This window comes from Tachypleus tridentatus, chromosome 13 (genome assembly GCF_004210375.1).
Source record: "Tachypleus tridentatus isolate NWPU-2018 chromosome 13, ASM421037v1, whole genome shotgun sequence".
NCBI lineage: Eukaryota > Metazoa > Arthropoda > Merostomata > Xiphosura > Limulidae > Tachypleus > Tachypleus tridentatus.
Window position 1 is genome coordinate 244,166,453 of NC_134837.1, and position 23,769 is coordinate 244,190,221.

The following is a 23,769-nucleotide window of genomic DNA, read 5'->3' on the forward strand; positions in this document are numbered from 1 at the left end:
TACCTGGAATGATGTTTCAAGTCGAATCAGGTGGTCCATGGTAGAACACTGTCGTCGAAACCCACACTGGGTGGGCAAGAGGAGGTTGATTGATTCGAGGAACCAAACAAGATGAGTATTGAAAATCGTCTCTGAATTCTTATAGAAACAGCTCGTCAAAGCAATTGGATGGTAGTTGGAATGAATCTTGAAATCCTTCTCAGGCTTAAAAAAATGTATCAAGCTTCAGGAAAAGCATTATCTTGCCAGATACAGTTATAAACAACAAAAAGAATAGCATAGCAAGAGATGCAGAAGAGAGTTGGTACAGTATCACGTAGTGAATATCACCAGGTCTAGCTGAGGTACTGCTAGAATGATGAAGAGCAAGCTTAAGTTTCATCAGTGTGAAGGTGCAATTATAGTCATAAGACGATCAGCCCAAAAGGAAAGAGGTGATTGTTCTGTCCAAGTCTTGATGGCCAAGAAGGTGGTGGATGAAACAGAAGTGCTTGATGCCTGGCAAAATTTGTCGCCGAGAGTATTGGCCAAAGTCAGGGCATCAGCAACTTCCTGACCATCAGAGACCAATATTGAAAGGGAGACTGAATATTGCTGCCCACTGACTTTCCGAAGCTTGTTCCACATGACATTAGAATTAGTGGTACAAGAGATGCTAATTGTAAACTCAAAGCAAGATTACTTCTGGCTTTGACGTCTTACCTGCCGAGTACATACACGGTCCTGCTGAAAAGTGATGCAGTTTGAAAGTCTGGTATCTAAGAAAGGTATTCCAGGCCTGTTTTTGACATTTCCTTTTCATGTGACAAACAGGACTGCACAACGGATGAGGATACCTTGGAAAACGTGTCGAGGTTTTAGGAATACATTGATCAGCTGTCTGGACAACACAGTCAATCACTGCTGTTACACAATCGTCTATCGATGGTTCGTAGACGACAGCAAGATCAAATTAAGAGAAAGCAGTAAAAGAGGGCCAGTTGGCCTGGTTTAACTTCCACTGATGTAGACGGGGCAAGTAGCATCAACCACGGCCAGTTTCCCTCAAGATGTTAAGAAAATGATCACTGCCCCGTGGGTCACTGTCAACCTCCTCAAAAGAAATGAAAGAAAAGTGAAAGGTAGCACAGAGAAAGAGATCAATAGCCTTAAAAGACTAACTAGGTGCATGAAAATTATTAGAACTTGTACTGAAAAGAGAACGATTGTGATCCGAGAGCATACACTGTATGGAATGACCCCTCACATCAATATCAGTACCACTCCAGAGGAGATTATGTCCGTTAAAACCCCCCAGGATTAAGAAAGGAAACAACAACTGTTTAATGAAAGCATCAAGGTTTGATTAATCACAGGTCTCTTCAGAAGATAGGTAGAGAAAACCAATACAGTGGAACCCCTCTAAGTGGCCATCCCTCAGATTCGGTCACCCCTTGAAAGCGGTCATTCAATCACGGTCCCTTTTTGGTTATATAATCTTTAATTATGTACAGTGGAACCCTTCTAATCAGGTCAGTTTGTCTCAGTCCCAAAGATGGCTGCTTTAGAGGGGTTCCACTGTAGTTGTGGTATGACATAAAGAAACACAGATAGTTATGGGCTTCAAGGGTGTATCGTGTGGCAAAGACAGGTTGAGCATATGCTGATCGACCAGAAGTGCCACCCTTCCATTCACTCTTCCATCTCAAAACTTGTCATTTCTATGCAAAGAAAACTGCCAAAATGTGATTATATCAGCAGGTTTCAGAAACGTTTCCTGCGAGGAGAGAAACACAAGATGATAAGAATCAATCAAATCCATAACGTCATCTGTATTCGAACAGAAACGCAACAATTCCACTCTATCAGTGTGGTCATTTTTATTTAGGTGAAGAACCCGTCATTTTACGACCACATCATTTTTTCTTATTAGAGGAAGCTTTTTCGACTTCCATGATTTCTACCCTGAAACGAGTGGGAAAGTTTCTCTCAGTAGATGTAGATTTCAGCAACTGAGATCAAGAACGAATAATAGTTTGACATGTCGGGGCGAAGGAAGATGGACCCGAGCATACACCAGAAGCAGGGGCCTAGGAAAGCGGGCCTGAGCATTCACTGCAAGGATTTGTAGGAACAGAGATTGGATTAGACATTGACTCGTCATCTCTTTTAACCACGAAGAGAATCTTCATATGATTGGAGAATTACTATCTCTGTTGGGGGTATGGAAAGATCTGTCTGCACTCTCATTGTAGCAGTGGAATGTAATGTAACAGCATATGTCCAAAATGAAGTGAAGGGCAGTAACTTCTGGGTATCAGGATATGAAATACTGTTTACAGTATTCAAACGTTGTACCTCTTTCTCTTCCACCCATTTAGGACAAGATCGAAAGTACGAGTGGTGTGAACCACTACAGTTAACACATCAGTTTGCATTCGTAGGCGTCGTGGTCTTTGTTATGGCAAGAGGCACACGTCAAAGATCCACGACAAGAGGTCTTTGAATGTTGAAGCTGCTGGCACTGGAAACATTGGAGAGGGTTAGAAATATATGGCTGTACTACCTTACAGTTTAAGTATCCTGCCCTTGTAGTGGCAGATAGAAGTGGCGATGTAAACGTCAACATAAGTACATTTGTAGGTAGCATTATTCCATCCTTCCGAGTGGAGATACAGCAACTGCAGAAATGCCTCAGTTGAAGAAACCAGCGAGGACCTTCAATTCGGGAATGTTCTTTAAGCCCATTTCAACTAACGTATTCCTTTCCGTTTAGGGGGGTGTTGTAATTGATCGTGTAAACAGCTTGTATATAAAAGTAGAAATTTACTTGTAACAAGTGGATTGTCTCTGCATTTGAAGATATTAAACAATTAGCGGATATCAAGTGCATTAAGCATCAAATCCAATATTTCATCAAAAATGCGACTCGGTAACGATCATGATTACAGTCATATATTAGAACTCGAGTTTTGAAATGTGGATATAATGTGAAGGATACCTTTTTATTGTGAGATTATGTGTAAATAACATAAATGATATGTTCTTCTATCCAAATTTTGCAAAACGCTAGTTAAATTAACATTTACCTCGGACCCATATAACCCGACATCATTGGGAAAGTCAAGCGAAGTGGAGAATTAGTTTGCCCTTAGAAGGAAGATGGAAAGAAAATTCAAACGAAACGAAATTCACGAATAGAAACGAGAACATGTGGTAAAAGTAAAAAATCAGAAATCAGGAAACGGGGAGATAAACAAGAAAGATAATTTATTAAAGATGTAAAAGAATGGTAGCAGCTGCTACTTAACCAATTTCTATTACCAATCATCATATTATAATAATACATATATATACCAATTCACTAGCACTTATAATAACGTAGCAGATAGGAACTAAATTTCCTTATATACATTGCTAAGTACATGACACTTATTTCTCTGTTTATCCTCTAACGACCTGATAGTTTTGATTTAATCAATATCTTGATGACTCGGTTAGCATCGAAACGTCAATGTGTCTCATTGTTTAATGACTAACGTATATTTTCTACGGTATTTTTAACATGTTAAAATTTCAAATAATTATTTCTGGTTAAGGGCTAGTTGCAATTAATTAAGCCATGAAAACAAAGAACATTGTACCGATAGCAAGTGGCTTATGTTAAGAGAAATTACTTTCGTAAATAATCTCGTTTCAGTTGAATATAAACAAACAATACGAGAGTCATTTGTTTACGGATGAACACATGAACCGTTTTCGTGAAATGTAAATCTCAGACTTATTGGATTTTCTTAGACTCAAGGAAAGTACACTGCTGTTTATGGATGTCAACTTTCCCGACATACGTATTTATCCCTCAATATAATCGAATAGTGCAAACAACTGTGTTTGATTTAAATCAATTTCATCCAAGCAGTTCGATATTAACCTAAAACCAGTTATTCATTGGAGGAAGTGTAGTGAAGTTGTTGTTGTCAGCGTTTGGGATCGAGAACTATGAATTTTGCAAATTAAAGAATTTAATTTCATGTTACTCGTATTCTAATCGATATACAGAGTGTACTTGTGGTAGAATAATGATCCAATGCCATTTATTTTTTTATGGTAGGTCTAGAGAAAAGTCTACCCGGTCAGTTACGAAGCTGAGACCTAAATTGGAAAACCTAAAATAGTTAGTACATATGCATATCTAAGTATTAAAATGCCAAGATAGAAATAATTTAAGTTTACTTATAAAGCTATGGCATTAGAAAAAATTATAACATAGACGACAGTAAAAATCAGGAATTATTTGAGGTTTGTTTTGAATATTGCGCAAAGCTACACGAGGGCTATCTGCCATGGCCGTTCATAATTTAGCAATTAAAGACTAGAGGAAAGGCAACTAGTCATCACCACCCACCGCCAGCTCTTGGGATACTCTTATTGCCAACAAATAGTGGGATTGATCGTCACATTTTAACGCGCCATGGCTAAAAGTACGAGCACGTTTGGTAGGATGGAGATTCAAATTCACGACCCTCAGATTGTGAATCGAACACCCTAACCGCTTGGATATTATTTGTGAAAATATTATTTGTTCAGTAACGTGTTTTAGAGAGCTGTTCATAAATGTTGAAGATAGTAATGTGTGGTTAAACTCTTTAATGAATACCCTGGTGAATCTGCTCTTGGATACTTGTGCATTGTTATTAAAGGACTATTGGCACTAGTTTTCTGTAAGTTGTATTTCTTTAGCTAGAGGGACGACAGCTAGCAAGTAGCACCCACTGTTTGACGGAATAGTGGGATTTAACACTCACTCCTATAACACACTCACGGTCTCAAAGTGCGGAGAGCAATTGTTGGTAATTATAAAAGTACAACTATTAAACACATCAACATTTGTATGTAATAGGTTCAAAATAAAAGAAAATGAATAGCTTCAATATGAAACTGGATGAGATCATAAGAAAGAATAACTTGTGAATTGTTACTTGATACTTTTACGTCACATTCACTGTTTTTTTATGTAAAGATGGCTCATTAGAATATGTTACTGACTTTTGAATGTAAAATAAACTCAGAAATTATGGTTGACATATTCATATTTCTAATTTAAAAAATAATCTTAACATTTTTGGGTATTACGCCTTAAGCACTTAATGACTACAAGGTATAAAGTTGTTCATAAAATTATATTTCAGTAGGTTTTGTGTGTATGCGTGTTTTCTTATATCAAACCCACATCGGGCTATCTGCTGAGTCCACCAAGAGAAATCGAACGCATGATTTTAGCTTTGTAAATCCGTAGACTTACCGCTGTACCAGCAGGAAACTAGTAGGTTTTGATCTACGTTACAAAAACTTTAATCGTAAGTAAAAGTATTGATTTCACAGACTTTTGCATAGTTTATAAAAAAATAGCAACGATAATATGTTTTACATAACTCATAAGTGAAATCGTCGGTACTTAGTGAAGCTTCATAATTACAGTAAAGGCATCATCATGTACATGGTCCTGAATAAATGATGTATTTGTGAAACGTGTAATTGTATTTCATCATTCTGTAATATGCTTAAATTTCTTTAGGCTCCCTTTTAAGCTACAAACTAACAACTTTATCTCGTTAATCAAAAGAGTCAATATTAAAATATGTATAGGAAAAGAGAGAAAGCAGTAAGTTAAATAAAAAATTACTATATAACAAATAAATGTTAACCTGATCAAAGGAAGTCATAGAATAAAATAAACATTTCCATTTCATCAAAATCATATTAAAAATGATAAAATAGTACGAGAAGATATAAATGGAATAGTATAAAATATTATATATACGTTTGCGACGTTAGTAAAATAAGTAGGTTCAAGAAGTCTTGATAGAAATTAAATAGAAGCTCTATAACTTGAGCGCTTTCCAAAGGTGAACCTTCAGAAAGCGCTTGGGTCATAGGGTTTCTACTTCTTATACACATGTGTGTGCTAAAAGATTTTTTTTCAACAAAGTTGAATTGAAAATAGTGTCTGTGATGAAGAGGTCATACGTATAGAAAAGTTGCTATAAAAATGAAAGCTATAATCAATAATAAAATAATTAAAAAGAATTAAAATTAGATAAGTGTTCAACTCATCAAATAACGAAGAACTAGGAGGAAAACTGCGATAAAAATATCAAGCAGTGTGATAAAATGAAACTAATTTGTTTGAATTTTCGCGCAAAGCCACACGAGGGGTATCTGCGCTAGCCGTCCTTACTTTAGTAGTGTAAGACTAGAGAGGAGACAGCTAGTCATCATCACCCACCGCCAACTCTTGGGCTACTCTTTTACCAACGAATAATGGGATTCACCGTCACATTATAACGCCCCCACGGTTGAAAGGGCGAGCTTGAATAAAGAAGTCGGAAGAAAGCATTTAATGTAAATAGTTTGCCCGAAAAATATTGTATTGTTTGTTATCATATCGCATAATTCTCATCCTATATTGTCCTTCAGGAAAGTTTACGAACTTGACAATTTATCAACCTTCTAATCCCATTGGAAAGTTATACTTGGACTTATCTGTAGACGCCTCATGGTAGAATAAATAGATATGCACATTTAATGATTTGGAAACCAAAGGAAATGGTATAGCTAATGTAAGAAAGTGTTTGGAGTTTCAAGAATATGAACAGACAATAAAATAGACTGCCCTGAAATAGCAATATATAACATTGTGTCATTATGTAAAAGTCGCATAATACAAGCATCATTATTAACCACAGAATGACCTAAGAAAGTCAAACGTTGTTCTATACTTTATTTTAACTAAGGTTTTAATACCCATACCAACTGTCTTTAGAATACATTGTATTGCTTTTTACTTTTCCTTCAGCAATTTCTGATAAAAAAAACAGATATTTATGTGATTTAATATACTGTTTATCAGATGTATTAATCTGTTTCTGAACAGTAAGATATCTCAGCAACTAATGGAGGCTCAAGAACTTTAAAGTATTTTATTGAGTTAATGATTTCGCAAACGACACGAATTTCTCATACCTCTAATAACTTATTCTCTTAAGTATTTGAATGAAACGGTTAAAATAAATTGCTTTTGTTAATTTCTAAACTAATACAATCTTTTCCTTGTTGTTATTTGAATACTTAATTCAACTTGAGAAGCTTCAGACTTTAACGACCTTATTTGTGCCGTTTATGTTTGGATTCTTCCATTGCTTTCTCTCTGAGTAATTAGTTCGTCAGCATTCCTTTTGTTTTATTCTACTTTTGTTCAAATCTGTATGCAGTTGTGATGCTTTATTTATCCTACGTGGAATTAACTGAGATTTTTTGCTAAAGCTTTTGCTTGATTACCCAAATTTAATATCTAAATAAATAATTTTCCAACATAGAGAATCTGTGCCGTTCTAATGTAAATAGTTTGATTGAACTACTTTCCAGCAAGGCCTACGATTCTCCAGGCTTACAAAATGATCTCTTATTGAATTAACAGCTCTCATGTACTGTTAACTATGATCAATGAGAAAGTTCTCTCCAAATGTATAAAGATTGTATTACGATTCGAATTTCAAAGAAAGGTTTTCCCCTTTAGTCTATGTAAATCGTTAATATGCATGATGGTAAGATAATATTTACATTTTCAAAGAACTTTTATCAACATAAGTAACCACTGGAATGGATTTGTATGACAGGCCAATGACAGTACGTCTATATGCAAATACACAGTAAACTACGCTCTCTGATAACAATTACTTTCTTTTTTATTTGTATTATAGTTACATTTAACTTTTATATTTTATTTACACTCTAATCATTTATTCGGTTTCTAGCATTTCACTCTTTTGATAAACGTTTATTAAACACAATGAAGGTAAAAATTATTATTCTTTTCTCAGAAATAATGACTTAAAGTATAAAATAAAAGACGTAACGATCATCCCCAGTGGCCTAGCAGTATGTCTGCGGACTGGCATCGCTAAAAACTAGCTTTCGATACCCGTGGTCGGGAGAGTACAAATAGTCCATTATGTAGTTTTGTGCTTAATTCTAAACAAACAGACAAAAAAAAAACGTTCATAGATGTAAAATCAAAACATTTTTTTTCTTTGGCACATACGTAGGTGACAGATGGGTATGCTTAATAGGATTTAGCAGCTCTGATCATGATAAACATTAGTTTGATTCAGATACGATTTATTACAGCTGTGTTTTGTAACTACGCTAGTTTTTACTATTTTCTTAATGTTGCGGTTAAACTAAGTTCGATAGTCTTGTATTCTTGTAATAAGTTTGTTACCTTCACATTTTCATCACCATACTGTTTTTCTTCTTTCCAGGGCCCAGGTGGGTAAGGAACTCAACTCTTAATCTGAGGGTCGCTGGCTCAAATCTACGTCACACCAAACATGTTCACTCTTTCAGTCGTAGGGGCGTTATAATGTAACGGTCAATCCCACCGTTGATTAAAGAGTAGCCCAAGAGTTGGCCGTGGGTGGTGATGACTAGCTGCCTTCCCTCTAGTCTTACACAGCTAAATTAGGGACGGCTACCGCAGATAGCCCTCGTGTAGCTTTGCGCGAAATTCAAAACAAACCAATCCTTCTTCCCAGAGGTTCATCGGTAAGTCTGCAGGCGTAAGAATCAGGTGTCGATACCAATTTTGGGCAGAGCACAGCTAGCTCATTGTTTGTAGTTTTGTCAATAGGAACCAACCAGCCAAACAAACGCCATCATACTATTTATTCTGTAAATGTTTTATATTTATGAATGATCTTCGATGAAACTGATGAATAAAGAAAAAATTACAACAATTCTTAGTAGATTGAAGAGAAATGAGTAATGATAAAAAGGAAATATATGACATTAATAATTGCTGACGAGTGTCTTTGCGAAGGCATAACCATAACAGGAGAAACAAGCATCTTTAATGGTTATTTTCATACGAACATGACCCTAAGAAGTAAAATCAGGCATCCTTAATGGTTATATTTACAACAAAATGACCATAACAAGAAAAATGAGGGATCCTTAATGGTTATATTCATAACAAAATAACCGTAACAAGTAAAATGAGGCATCCTTAATTGTTATATTCACAACAAAATGACCATATCAAGAAAAATGAGGCATCCTTAATGGTTATATTGACAACAACATGTTCATAACAAGTAAAATGAGGCATCCTTGATAGTTATATTCACAGCATGTTCACAACAAGTAAAATGAGGCATCTTTAATTGTTATATTCACAACAAAATGACCGTAACAAAAAATGAGGCATTCTTAATGGGTTTCTTCCCAAACACTCGTAACTACTTAAGATGTTCATTATCCCAATTTGCAGCTGTTTTGCGTGAAACAAAAGTTAGAATTAAAATTAAAAACTACTCCCGACGTTCGAAAAAGAACTGATTAACTCAATAAAGTCAGAATTATACAATAATTTTATAGTTCTTTTATTTTTTAGACAGTTCAATATTTAAACACAGATGTTATGATTCTGAGTAGCAATTTCTAAATATACGGGTTTTTATGACACATTGCTGCTTACTGTTTGCAGAATTTTAAAGCTAACGTCTTATATCTTGGTTTCCTAATCTTTTGAGACAGTTGCAAGTTACTTATTCGTATAAACATAGGGTAGCGGTCGTTGGATGAGCAGCTATAAATAAAATTGTTGCACCATTACTTTTTGTTTAACCCTTTCATTAGTAACAATTTATCCATTAGGCCTTATTGTGTTTTAGCCAGCGCCATGGAATAATCACTTACAAGTTTATAATTAATTAATTTTCTACATTTTACACACACATATATATATCACTAGATATAATCTGGAGATACAACTATAAATTTTGAATTCACAACTATTTCGTCTATTGATAGTAATATGGTTAAGTTTCAGTTTGTAGCTTTCTGTACTAAATGGAACAATGTAGATTTTCATCTACTTATGTTACTAGAGTTTTCTTCCTCATGACACAATTAATTTTAATTTAAGTAAGGAAAACTGGGGATATCATCTTGATGAAGATCAATTCAGCGATCTTGATTCACAATTTTGTGCAAATGTTTCATTCGAACTGTTTTAAATGCGAGCTGAGATAATGTGATATAATTATTAAATTTATTCATAATGTCCATACGAAATACTGAAAGATAAGGATGGTAAGAGAAACTTGAGTATTCTGTTCTTTTTGCTAAACGTCATAAACCCTTATGCATATAAGTAGATAAGAGTAAACGATAATGAAAAATATTAATTTACGGTGCCATGGTAACCAGTGGGAAAATATAATCTCTTCGAAGCATCGATGGCTGGACTTCTAAGATCGTATATGGAGAGAGATTTCTTTCCCAGAGTACAAAAGTAGCAGCTGATACGAATATTGCAATTAAGGCGAGAAGTAAGTAGAAAAGAACACATCCACTATCACAGGGAGATATTTATTTAGGTTAGTTATTTTTGTGGCCACATGAAATGATTTACGTTTCCATTAACCGTAATGCTTCCCTTTTAATATTTGTAGACTGGAATAACCATTTGTTTCAGATCAGTAAAAAAAAAAAGAAACGGTTTTGAATGATACTTACCATAAACTATCATATTTTTAGCTGCGTCATCGATGCCATTCAACGATACCACGTGACAGGAGTACTTGCCGCTAAATTCTGTGGTAGGATTCAGAATACGAAGACCACGATATTTTGTGAATTTACCAGTCGGAGAAACAGTAAAGTTCATGTCAACTCGATCTTGAAATTTCTCTGACACTCGACGAGAATTAAGCTCAGGTATCCATTGATAAATAGGATTTGGATCGTCGTTGTAGTACCACTTGACCACTAACTGATCATCTTCTTCTGTGAAGTTATACACACAATCTAGATCGACATATTCTTTAGTACCATTTTCAACAACCTGGGGTACAGAGAGACTGGTGATTGACAGACTTTCGATTCCTGCCAAGAAAATAAATGAATAAGGTATCTGAGTTAACTAGAGTAAGAAATACAGAATTCGCGTATAACGATTATTCCCGCCATGTTTTATTCAATATAACGCCTTAGTTTAGTCTTTTAAGAACAAACAATGAAACAATTTTAAAAGATGTACTTTGCAACAAAATTTTTAAGTCAATCTGATAAAAGCTTCTTTTTATTTGTTTTCCTGATAGTTTCTTTTGTTTATTTGTGTTTTAATTTACGCAACGTTACGCGAGGGCCTATCTGCGTTAGCCGTCCATAATTTACCAGTATAAGACTTGAGGGAAGGCAGCTACTCATCACCTCTTACCACCAACTCTTGGTCTACTCTTTTATCAATGGTGGGATTGATTGTCACATTATAACGTGTCCACGGCTGAAAGGGACGAGCATGATTGATGTGACGGGTCATTTGTTTGTCAGTACGAAAATAAGGATAGATTTTAAATAAAATGCATCAGAGAAACCTACTATATCACGTTATGAGTGTAAGATATATCAGTGCAAACACTGAGCCAAGTAATGTTACAAAAAACAAAACAAAATACATTCAGAAAAGTTATGAAATATTGAGCGATGAAGTAACTTTGTGAAAAAAACAGAAAAAAGTAAAAAACAATGAAACTTACTTTCACTAGTTGTAATAATTATTAATAAATTATACAAGATAATAAATATTTAAGCTTTATTGCACACACATTGGCTTTTACTTCTTCTTTACAATACATTTAATGCCTAGGTTGATAATGATATAAAGAAATTTCAACAGTATTATTTTATCTTTGTTATGTATAAGTCTCACATGGGGACTTATCTAATTTTTGGTAGTATATGTTACACCAGTAAACATATGTAGCTCTGTATTGTTTTTGACGTTTTGAAAAATGTATATTATTCAAAACTACTGAACTACTTTTCTTTTACCAAATTTGTTTTAAAATGTTAAAAATGCCAATACGTAGTTGGACCAAATTCTTACAGTGTAGCTCTGATGACTCTATAAACATATTTAGAACAAAAGAATAATTAAACATGCCCTTACCTTCCCATTTGAGAGCAGTACAAGCTTGTAAAACTCCATCTAATCAAATTTATGAATTTTAGATATATTAAATAAAAAACGCTATTTCTATAACAGTGTCCCCCTTGTGTCATGCGTACAACTTTAAATCGATCGCTCTTGTTTGTTCCAAAGTTGAATTGCAGACAACCTGTGCTATAATAGTGACATTCATATTTTCGTTTTTAACAGATAACTCATTTGTTTCACTTTGAGTAAGACAACGCTTAGAATATGGGTAGAAAAGATTCCCTTGAACGCACTGTTTAAATTGTTCAAAAACTAATTAACATCTAGAACATGAATAATATTTTACATATGAAGAATAACAATAATAAATATCAGCTTTCAAATAAATAAATTAACGTAAAGAGAATTTTAAAATCTAAGTTGACTTAGGATGAACATGATCTGACACGTCAGAATAAATAGTGTAAGTGCTACATTATATTTACTCAGGCATCTGAAACACTCACGTAATAAACTATGCAACTTTACTGCTGTTGACACAAATATATTGAACAAAAATCTACTGGTAATATTTGCTATTATCATTTGTAATAAAATGAGAAATACCAGTCAGAATACGGAAAAGAACATTCTCTCAGTGAAACATTCACATCATGCCTGAAGTAAGAATATGTTCTGTGCAAATTGACTAAAAAAATTGTATGTGCTAATGTAATAAAAAGGACAACAAGAAAAACACTGAAGATTTTGTTATACATATGTATTGATACCAGTAAAACAGCACGACTCATCTATTATAACTACATGTCTGTTTTTTATATTATTTTTACATCTATTTTCGGGGCTGCTTATTGAGAGGACTGAGGTTCGACTCACGATATGTTGCTGAAAATTCTCGGCATTCTTAGCTGTGGGGTGGGTCGTGGGTTGGGGAAATATAACTGTGATAGCTAATTCCATACTATGGTTTAGAACAGCCACGTAAGCAGCAGCTGTTGCTGACTGTCTTCCTTTTGGTCAGCGGTTTTACGTTATGCCTGAAAACTTGAGTCACTAACTTTGCCGTAAAATTCATGTCGCATAAGGTAAGTTCGGGTTTATTTTAGTATATCTTAATTTACTTTGTACCAGTCACTAAACTAGGCGTAACTATGAACGCACAATAAAAGTCTTTCTTCTTCTCTTTATAATTCTTTTTAAGACACATTGTACTGTAATATTGAGAACAAAAATTGCACAGAAATGACATTTTTTGGCACAATAATAAATAAAATTATTTGATATAACTTTCATCCAACTAATTACGGATGATGGTAACACGTTTACCAAAGCTAATTGGCTGTAAGTTATACTAAATAATTTTACTTGTTACTGTGTTCATAAAACGTCGTTTTTTTATAATTGTTTTTCTTTTCTCTATGCTAACAAATGACCATTAAACCTACTGCGACTAACAAAACTCAGTATATTTTTATAACGATTATTCTTTGGCATCCTATTGTTAGGTAACAAAAGTATTCAGAAATAAAATATAAAATAAAATAAAATATAAACTATAAACCTTAAGAGCAGCTTTGTTTTCTTTCAACCATACTTTCACACATTTTTTTTACTCTCAAGTTTGAATATTGTACATTGGACTGAAGGATAACTTAGTAAAAGTTCGAATAGACCGTTTTTTAATAAAACTTATTTAGAGACTAAATAGCTTTAAATCGTTTAAGCTGCATAACTTCAACAGAAAAAAAAATGTCAGTAGTATAAAGGTAAGTTTCCTTATTTACTTAAAAACAAAAGCTTACAATAGTTTGCTCTTACTGCGCATGCATTTATATCATCAGAATATAACTGTTATTTCATCAACACCTGCCACTGTTGTCATACGCAACCTTGCTTTAAGAAGTTTAGTTAGGTGCCACATCAGTTAATTTTAACTGTCATTTTTAGTTTTGTACTAAGCCAGGTCTCTGTCTAGCTTGTTGATAAGGGAATTTTTCTTTTATTCGTAGTTAAATTCCATGTGGTAGCAATATAGGTCGTATTGTACAATTACAATTAACCCAAAAAAAAACTCTTGAATTAACATTCCTGATATGATTTTACTTGTTATTTTAAGATTACAAAAACGATAAAACTGATGTTTACTTTGGCAACCTTCGAGAGCAAACATTCACTTTCGATGTTTTGACAACCTCTTCGAAAGTTCGAGAAATTTTCAGTATTTCGTAAAGTCTTCTGCAAGTCTGTGCAGCTCAACAGTCAATTAAAGTTTATAGAACGAGTTATGTGGTTATTAGAATTAAGCCAAAACTACATTATTTTATACTTATTTCAAAAATTGTCACTTTTGAGAGAAAAAAAAATCACTAATTTTTATTATTTTGTTTGTTTTACATCTTCCTCCTTGTGGTGATATTTGACAACATGTTTTCATTTCTTTTCTTTAGTGTTTGATTGTTTGTTTTTTTGTCCTTGAGTGCCAAACTACACAATTGGCTGTTTGTGCCGTATCTTCCGGAGAGATCGGAACCTCAAAATTTTACGTTATAAGGGTTCAAGCTCACTGCTAAAGAACCATGGAAAATTTTTTCAACGATTTTAACATTTTCTAATATCGATATATAATAATTATTATAATGTATATTCGTTAAATTGTCCACAATCAAGTAGATTTCATTGATTTACGAATTTGAAACCGTTTATTGTTATTCTAAAATAAACCTATGAGTCGCTCGCAGTATATAAGTTAGCTATTTCTTTGCTTGTTTTGAGTTTCGCGCAAAACTACTCGAGGGCTATCTGTCCTAGCCGTCCCTAATTTAGCAATGTAAGACTAGAAGAAAGGCAGCTAGTCATCACCACCCACCGCCAACTCTTGGGGTACTCTTTTAGCAACGAATAGTGAGATTGACCGTAACGTTAAAACGCCCCTTCGCCTAGAAGGGTGAGTATGTTTGATACGACTGGGATTCGCACCCGCGGCCCTCAGATTAGGAGTCACACGTCTTAACCAACCTGGCCATGCCGGGCCTTGTCATTTATTTAAAACAAGTATCTTTATAGACTTACAACAATAAGAAACCTGATCTCGATAACCTTGGTGGGCAGAGCACTGATAGCACATTGCGTAGCTTTGATTCAAGTACAAGAAAATGAATAGTAATATATTATGATAAAAAATAATATTAATATTACACTTTTAGGTAATATTATTATATATAGTTTCTCTCTACGGGTCCGTTACTGCAATACTGGATGTTTAGATAAACATACGACTTGCGTTAATCTTGACACTTCACTCTTGTTTGTAATACATATTCTCTCAGCTCCCACATGTTGATTAAACAACAAGTGGCTCAAAGAATGTACAAGTTAACACACAGGTAGAAACCGCTAGATCTCATTAGAGCTAAAGTGTTGGATTATGTAATCAAAGGTCCGAAGTCCAAGCCTGCAATATGCTGTAGAACACATTGTGCACTTTCATATATGGACGTATTATATAAGTAACAGTCAGTTCCGATATTCCGACAGTTTCTTTTTTTTGTTATCTTTCTTTGGATTTACCGCATTATACCAGTGACGGCTTTGTTTGAACCTTTAGCTGACGTTCAGATTAGAATTATCAAATGTTCGACAACATAGCGAAATTCTATAAGTGTTTTCGAGTTATGTTCAAACAGAAAACAAATCAAATTTAATAGAGAATTTACCAAATGTACATAACACGTTAAAATATACCTCGTATAGCGTAATATGTGTGTTAAGGTGTCCGTACCTTCGTGCAAAAATAACTGAATTCATATAGTAACTTTCTACTGATTAAATGGCCTCAGTGGCATATTTGGAAGTTTGCATATTTATAACGTTAGGAATTGGGTTTTCATACCCGTTGTGTGTACCGTTCATATAGTCCATTGTGTGGACTTGTGTTTAGCTACAAACAAATAAAATAAACAAATTATTAGTTACAAGACTGAACATTCTAGAACAACAGAAAATAGGGTTTATTTAGTTATGATTAGTAACTTGTCTTTTCAGCCCTGCTCTGAATTTTATTATTTACGCATAATTTTGATCTCTTTAGTTTGCGTACGAATTATTAGTTTCAACAGCTGTTTATAATGATATTCACTTTGCTTTAGACCGCAATTAGTTAAAACATTGTTTTATATTTTGAGGACCTATTGCACAGAGACATACTTAATCAAACAAACGGGAATGTTTTAGAGTTCACACCAATCACTATAACTGGGACTAATTGTTTTTTTCAGTGTAGGCCAACGTAAGGATATTTAAATTACAACAAACATAAAAAATAGTTTAAACTTATACTTATGTGCAATAAGCGATGACAAACATATTCATTTGATTTTCAATTAGTTGCAATGGCTAGTTAGTTGAGTTCGAATGAGATGACTTATGGAAGCAATGCAATTTACATAAAACCATTCATATATTATAAGGTTGTGAGTTGTATTAATTGATTTCAAGAGTATTCTTATTGTTGCTGTGATGTTGGAAAAACTATTCCTAGTATAAAAGTTTGGTTGTTTATTTCGGACACTCACGTTAAACTACATCAGAGATATATGCACTAGTTGTCCACAATTTTGAACTGTAATATTAGAGGGAAGGCAGATGGGCAACAACACCATCACTACCTCTTGGATTATATTAGTCGGATAGTAAGTTTTATCCATTACTCTTTAATGAAACGACAACCCTTAAGTAAAAAGCATAGTTCTGTTATCATGAGATTCTAACTTAGAAACTCGGATGTGCCGTTCGGCACCCTAACCACTCAGCTTTGCTTGTTAATTTGGAGATTTAAGTGAAACGTGTATTGATATAAGGGTCTTTAATATATTATGGCATTAATAGTACTAAATAAATATTCATAAGTCATTAAGTTACCCAGAAAGATTAAATATGCACTGGGTTAATATTTAATTTAATAATTTTCCCAATTTAACTAAGTATTACAATTGAAAAATCATTTGTAGACGGATACATGATGGGAAATGAAAATAGTTATCCTGACATGAACCTCTAAAAGAGAGTTTTTAATCGTGCTTTATGTGTAACTTTCTACAATATCACACATTTTAAACGGATGCAATGAAAAAACACCTTATACATACGATGAGTACGTTATGCTAAAAATTAATTTGGAGCCTAACCAAGTCGTTACAGTCCGTGTCGATATATGCGGTCGTGCACTATTTTATTACAATGTATCTTGAATAATAGTCTTGCAGTCTAATGTCTACTGCAAAAGGCTTTCTTGTATAATTTTCCTGTCCAAAGGATGCTGATTTTTCTAACACGTCTTTTATAATCCATTTAGTGCATACGAACGACGTGACCCAATGCACTTTTTAACAGTCTGATCATAAAGAAATCCATCGGCGCTGCATCCGGCAGTTTGATCTGTATGTCTTTGTATATAATAGCAGGAATTCAAGTTTCATCCTTCAACTGCTTGGAGTATACGACGGTTAAATGAATATGACGTGGAAGTAACTTGTGCCGATTTTTCCTGACAGGAATCCTTCTTGATTATGTTGCGTTTTGTTGCCTGGGGACAGTGAACGACGTTTGTCACTGACTTTTTTGCAATGGATTCTTACTTGCTTTAAGACTTTACTTACTATGGCTGGGCTGTGATTGTTGCAAGTCTTTTTTTCGATGGTTCTGGTACCACAAGGTCATTTTTATCACTGCCATTAAAAGCAAGTTATTTCCCCATCTAAATACATCTTTATGATTTGAATGTATGGATATTTTAAGTCAGAAAACTGTTTCATACTATTTTCAAAAGCGGTACATTTTCGAAGACATAACGTTATCCAATATGCAGTATTAAAATGTAGTTCTGATACATTCCATTCCAGTGTGATTTGCATATTCAAAATCATTTTAATATAATATATTGAACTCTGTGTATCATTCCAAATAATATTTGTCACTATCTAAAAATGTCTGATGGAGGCCTTGTTAAAACGTAAGCTGCACATCAATATAAAGTTTCTTACGTGTTATAAGAATAAACTAGCAACGTCAACTAGCACTTCGATATATGAAAACCAAAAGAAATATGTTACATATTTTGTTGCAAAACTTCAAAACAAAGAACTTACCTCATGCTTTAAATTGGTAATTTCATGTCTGTGTCACGTATCCTTAACGGTTATATATAAAATATCATAGACTTACCAACGTTTTAAATACCTGATTTCAAGACGCCATTGTCTAATAGAAGAGGTTTCGGATGTATTAATTTTTTATGTGATCATCACGTAGATGAAAGTATTTAACTATCAATTACAAAGGTTACTTGTATTAATACAGTCTGGTCATTCTGAGGCTTATTTGCTGTTATAATTTTTGAAATAGACTTGGCAGGCACTAAAACGTCAAAACATTATGGATAACAATGCAAATATCTACAGGTTAACCGTATTTTCAACACTATTATTTTGATGAGATAACTAGCATCAACGCCATTTTTATTAGAAACGCGTTTTTCTTTTCTTTCTTATAAAGATTGTCCAAGTTTTACTAAGTCATTAAATGACGAAAGAAGATCCACGTGTATTAACAAAAATAAAGCTCATACGTGACGTTTATGTAATACACGTTAATAGTATGGCATCAAGCTGTTGGCACAAACTGGCAGGGAACAACAGTGGCAGGAAATTGCCTAAAGCGTGACGGTGTTACTGCAGCTGGTTCTATTATTTTCGGGTCTATTTTTCTTGGTAATATGTAGTTTATTTTTCAACTGATTAAGTCTTTCCGTCTGCCTACCTGTCAGATTCGTTAACTCCAACTTGATAAAGTCTCTCTTTATCAAAGGAACAATGGTCCATTCCTGTTTTAACCAAATACAGATATTTTTTGTGCTTATGATGTTCATGTAGACCCAATAAATTTTCTTCGCGGCTTTACTTGGAAAAAGGTCGGTTTTTCTGCGTGTTCCAATTTAATTAAGTGATCGTGTGTGTTCTCTAATCAACGTGAATCTATCTATCTGTATTTTAGTGTTTATATACCTGTTTATCTTTTGTCTGTACATGTGTCCGTATTTCCTTTTTTTCTGCACTCTATCTATATTCGTTTTCATTCATCTATTTACCAGTTACGATAAAAACTGGTGATAAAATTAATCTAACACTCTTTCTCACGCTATCTGTAAATGTGTATGCGAATACATTACGTAAGTGAAGTGTAATTATAGGGCTATCGGTCTTAAAGTAGATATATCTATAACCTTACAAAGAAATATATAATGATAAAATAAAGTGCAGAATTGCGACCAATTATTTCATAATTCACGAAATCGAGGAAATATTTATTAACTCGATATATATATATATTATATATATAGCCGAGCGAACGTTGAAACGCACGTGAAATGTTTTACAAAGATAGAAGTGAATGATAAAATACAGATTACGTGTGAATGACGAGAAATAACATGTTCTAAAATAAATTACATTTATGAAACGTAAAAATTACAATTCTTATCATTTTTCTAAGAGTCTCTCAATCTTAAAAGTCTATACAGTCAACAGATCTTTTCATTTTTGGATTTGTATATTTCTACAATGAGTATTGTGAATCCTAGGAAAACAACTGAAAAAGTATAACGTAAAAAGAGGAAAACTAGAACACTGAAAATTCCACTTTCCCCCAAAAAAACATAACAAGAACATAATTACGTAATATGTTAATTATGGTGAGGTATATCTCAATCCCCCAGTGGCAAAGCGGTATGTCTGATCACTTCCCACCTTAACAACTGGGTTTTGACACGTGGGGTGGGCAGAGCAAGATATTTCCATTGTATAGTTTTGTGCTTAGTATCGAACAAACAATATTTTTTCTTCTATTTATTATTACTGGTGCAAAGCTCGTTACTTTCGTGAACTGATGTTTTTGGCTGTTTTTCTTTAATTCAGTTAGTACAGCGGCCATTAATACCTGAAAATAACTACAGCATGTGCTCAGGTGTAAAATTCATATACACTGGACAATAAACGGAAAAGTGCTAAAGGGAAATTACTATTAATTATTTGCTCTTCGAGAATAAATCTGAAACCTGAATTATCATTTAAATATCTCAAAATATTCATTTATTTTTAACCTACAAAATATTTTTGATTCGTTTTATCTTCACAATGTTTTAAGACTGTGGTACACTTTAAACATTAAAATTTTATTTGTAAGAATACCTTAAGCCAACTATTTGTAGCTGCAGCATAGTTTTCCATGTACAAACTTTTAGCTCACAGTTCCGTCATCTTTTGATGATTTGAGCAACGCTAAAATCAGGGGTTCGATTCCCCTCGGTGGGCTGAACAGATAGCCCTATGTGGCTTTGCTATAAGAAACGTAAGCAAGCATGATTTGAGATATAATTACAGTTTTGACACATGAGGTCAAACCATTTGTACTGATTTATTTGACCATGCCCCAGATCTCTCAGATTAATTTACTCTAATCCTATCTAAAATAATTTCAAGTGCTGCAGCTATTGAGAATTCCTTATGTTCCTTTTAAATTTCAGTATACAACGTATTAATCTGCTTATTTTTATAATAACATTTTAATGTTTATTGAAACATTAATTGAAACTTTAAGTTTTTCTTGGATCCTTTTAAATGATGAAGTTTTGAATGAGATACACTTCATTCCCTAAAGAAAATTGTCCATTGAAAAAGAATGGTCGAATTTTAAAAGAATATTTTTAGGACCGTATTTTAAATAATGAATCTATTTTTCTAAACTCGCTTTTTGGATTTATAGCTCCTACGCACATTACTCAAAAGAAGTTTTTTTTTTTAATATTCCGGAACATAGGCAAGACGCAACTGCTGTAATTAAGCAATGTCAATGACATATTTGAATTAATTGTAAAACAATGTACAAAACAAGTTTTAATCGAACTGCATTGTGATCTGATAAATACAGTGATATATAGGAGTGAAGAAAGTACAGTATGTTCTCAGCTATTTGCACAACAATAGAGTATTTAAATATATCTAAATTGATAGCGAAACACGACCGGATACCATCGAAGGGTAAATCTCACGAAGTTGGGTCAGTTGAATGGGGACCGCTTTAAGACCGTTAGTATAGTTGGTTGGAGACCTAGACACTCTGGCCATTACAGACAACGCTACGAGGTAACGACTGCTCTTTCACATTATGGGCTTAATACAACCGTGGGAGAAACACTGACCTTTATAACCTACGATATGACACTATGCTTGTCTTATCATATAAGGATGCCATCTTACAATCATCAATGTTGACAAGTAGATGTGAGGTTTGTCAGAACTTCTTTATAATGGGTTCTCCAACGTGATTACTTCGTTAGCGATTTTCTGTAAGAAGAATGTAGCGAACAAAAGAACCGTTCAGTACGGTTAGAGGATTTCTGTCCAATCGAATATTTATGGGATATTCTGGAGAGACGCTTACTGTCACATGATTCATCTCTAAGCAGTGTTGATAAATTGGGAGCATGTCTGATGTAAGGATAAACCATATTATTTCTGCATCTCACTGATTCACTCACTTTAAGCTTCCCATCTTGATGTACAGTTTGGGTTGATGCCTGAGGTGATCGTTCCTCATATTAACATACGTTTTCTGGTCACTTAATAAGCTGTAAAGTATTTAGTAACAAATGAGCATTTATAAACATTGACCCCAGATGCAGATATTAGAATATGTTATCAGTCACGTGACGCTTTCTTTGCATAAAAATGAGTTCGTAGGAACCAATGAGGTTATTTAATAGCAGTAGCTGTGTTTTTCATGGTTAGAATAAAGAAAATTTTAATAATCTCTTAATTTCTATGAGCAGTTTAAAATCATTAACAAGTATTTAAAAAATACGCGCAACTAAACGTTTTATTTATTTATTTATTTTTTGTTAACAGAAATGTTTTTTTTTAATTTCGCGCAAAGCTACTTAAGGGCTATCTGCGCTAGCCGTCCTTAATTTAGCAGTGTAAGACTAGAGGGAAGGCAGCTAGTCATCACAGCCAACTCTTGGGCTACTCTTTTACCAACGAATAATGGGATTGACCGTCACATTATAACGCCCCCACGGCTGAAAAGGCGAGCATGTTTGGTGCGACGGGAATGCAAACCCGCGACCTCTCAGATTACCAGTCGCACGCCTTAACCCACCTGCCCATGCCGGGCCGCTAATAAAAATAATTATTATAGCTAACACACCTTTCTTAGCGAGAAACTTCCTTCAACTCGTGTTTCACTCCGTCCAAATGCAGAAATACTAAAACCCCAATATTTATTCTCGAGATTTTAAAGTTCACTATAGTGAGAAAGTGTCAATAATATTTTACAAAAAAACTTCGAATTTCACGACTGTTTATTTTGCGCATAAACTTCGAAAATATGTTTATTTACAAGAGTCGGTTCGTATCATTCACATAATATTATAATCCCTAAGTGTCCACTTTATAATGCAACACACGAACAACAATGTTATCAATCATTCTTTTAACTAATTCTCCAAACTTACACTGTAAGTGCGTCAATTTATCTACGGCTTTACTTACATTCAGCAAGGACTAGATAGTGCCAATATTAACTAATGGTATGCAGACAGGCATGGCCTGGTGATTAGAGCGTAGTTTTGAATTTCCGTCACACCAAACATGGTCGCCCTTTCAGCCGTGGGGGCATTATAACGTCACGGTCATTCTCACTATTCGTTGGTAAAAGAGTAAACCACTTTCTAGTCTTTCACTGCTAAATTAGGAACAGCTAGCGCATTTATCTCTTGTGTAGCTATGTGCGAAATTCGAAAACAAAGTAATACTATTTTAAAATCATTGGATTAGATAACCGAACTAGTTTCAATGCATTTTTTCTTGTTTTTATTTTCATTAATTTTTATAGCTACATTTTCCCTAGGAGAATTATTATTTTTTACCATTATTAATCCAAATAACTTTGAAAATATTCCTGAAGTATATGATTTAGTATATATGAATTTTTTTTTCTCTTTACATTCTTATAGTGTCAAAACAAAATATCACGTGATGATTGCGGCATTAAGCCAATATAAAATAAATACGATCATAAAAAGTAAAAAACACTGAATATTTTTTGGCTGAAGTTCCAAAGAAATCAATCATATACATAACAAATACAAAATAATTTATCGCATATATATGGCCTGTCATGGTCAGGTGGTTAAGGCACTCGACTCGCAATTCGAGCTCGCGGGTTCAAATTCCCGTCACACCAAACATGCTCGTCCTTTCAGCAGTGGGGACAATATAGTGTTACGGTCAATCCCACTATATTTGTTGGTAAAGGAGTAGCCCAAGAGTTGGCGGTAGGTGGTGATGACTAGCTGCTTTCCCTCTAATCTTACACTGCTAAATTAGGGAGAACTACCACAGATAGCCCTCGTGTATGACTCCTTCAAAATATAGAATTTTAAATTATGCTAATCCATCAATTGTTCATTTTCTTTTCAACTTGCTGTAACTTAAAGGTACGCCATTAAATCACTGTTTATCTATTCTGGAACAATGTTTCGTGATATAGAATCTAACCTCATAGTAAAATAGATTACAGCGCGATACGTCTATTGCGTTTTCTTCGACAAATATTTCTTTACTAAACATTCTTCAGTTAAAATAAGATCACAAACACTATATAACCTTCAATGTATATATATCCGGCTTGTTCCTATATTCTGTAGTTGAACTGGGTGTGCACGCTTATTTCGGTTT

General features: G+C 33.9%; 1 protein-coding gene across 2 annotated transcripts in view; it reads right to left on the reverse strand.

The window, feature by feature from the left end:
- LOC143240932 (uncharacterized) overlaps nucleotides 1-23,769 on the reverse strand; it is a 109,774-nt gene that overhangs the window by 77,621 nt on the left and 8,384 nt on the right. For both annotated transcript variants that reach the window (XM_076484199.1, XM_076484198.1), the window contains exon 2: nucleotides 10,558-10,926. In XM_076484199.1, coding sequence (XP_076340314.1) covers nucleotides 10,558-10,926 — 369 coding nt within the window. The remainder of the gene's footprint in view (nucleotides 1-10,557; nucleotides 10,927-23,769) is intronic.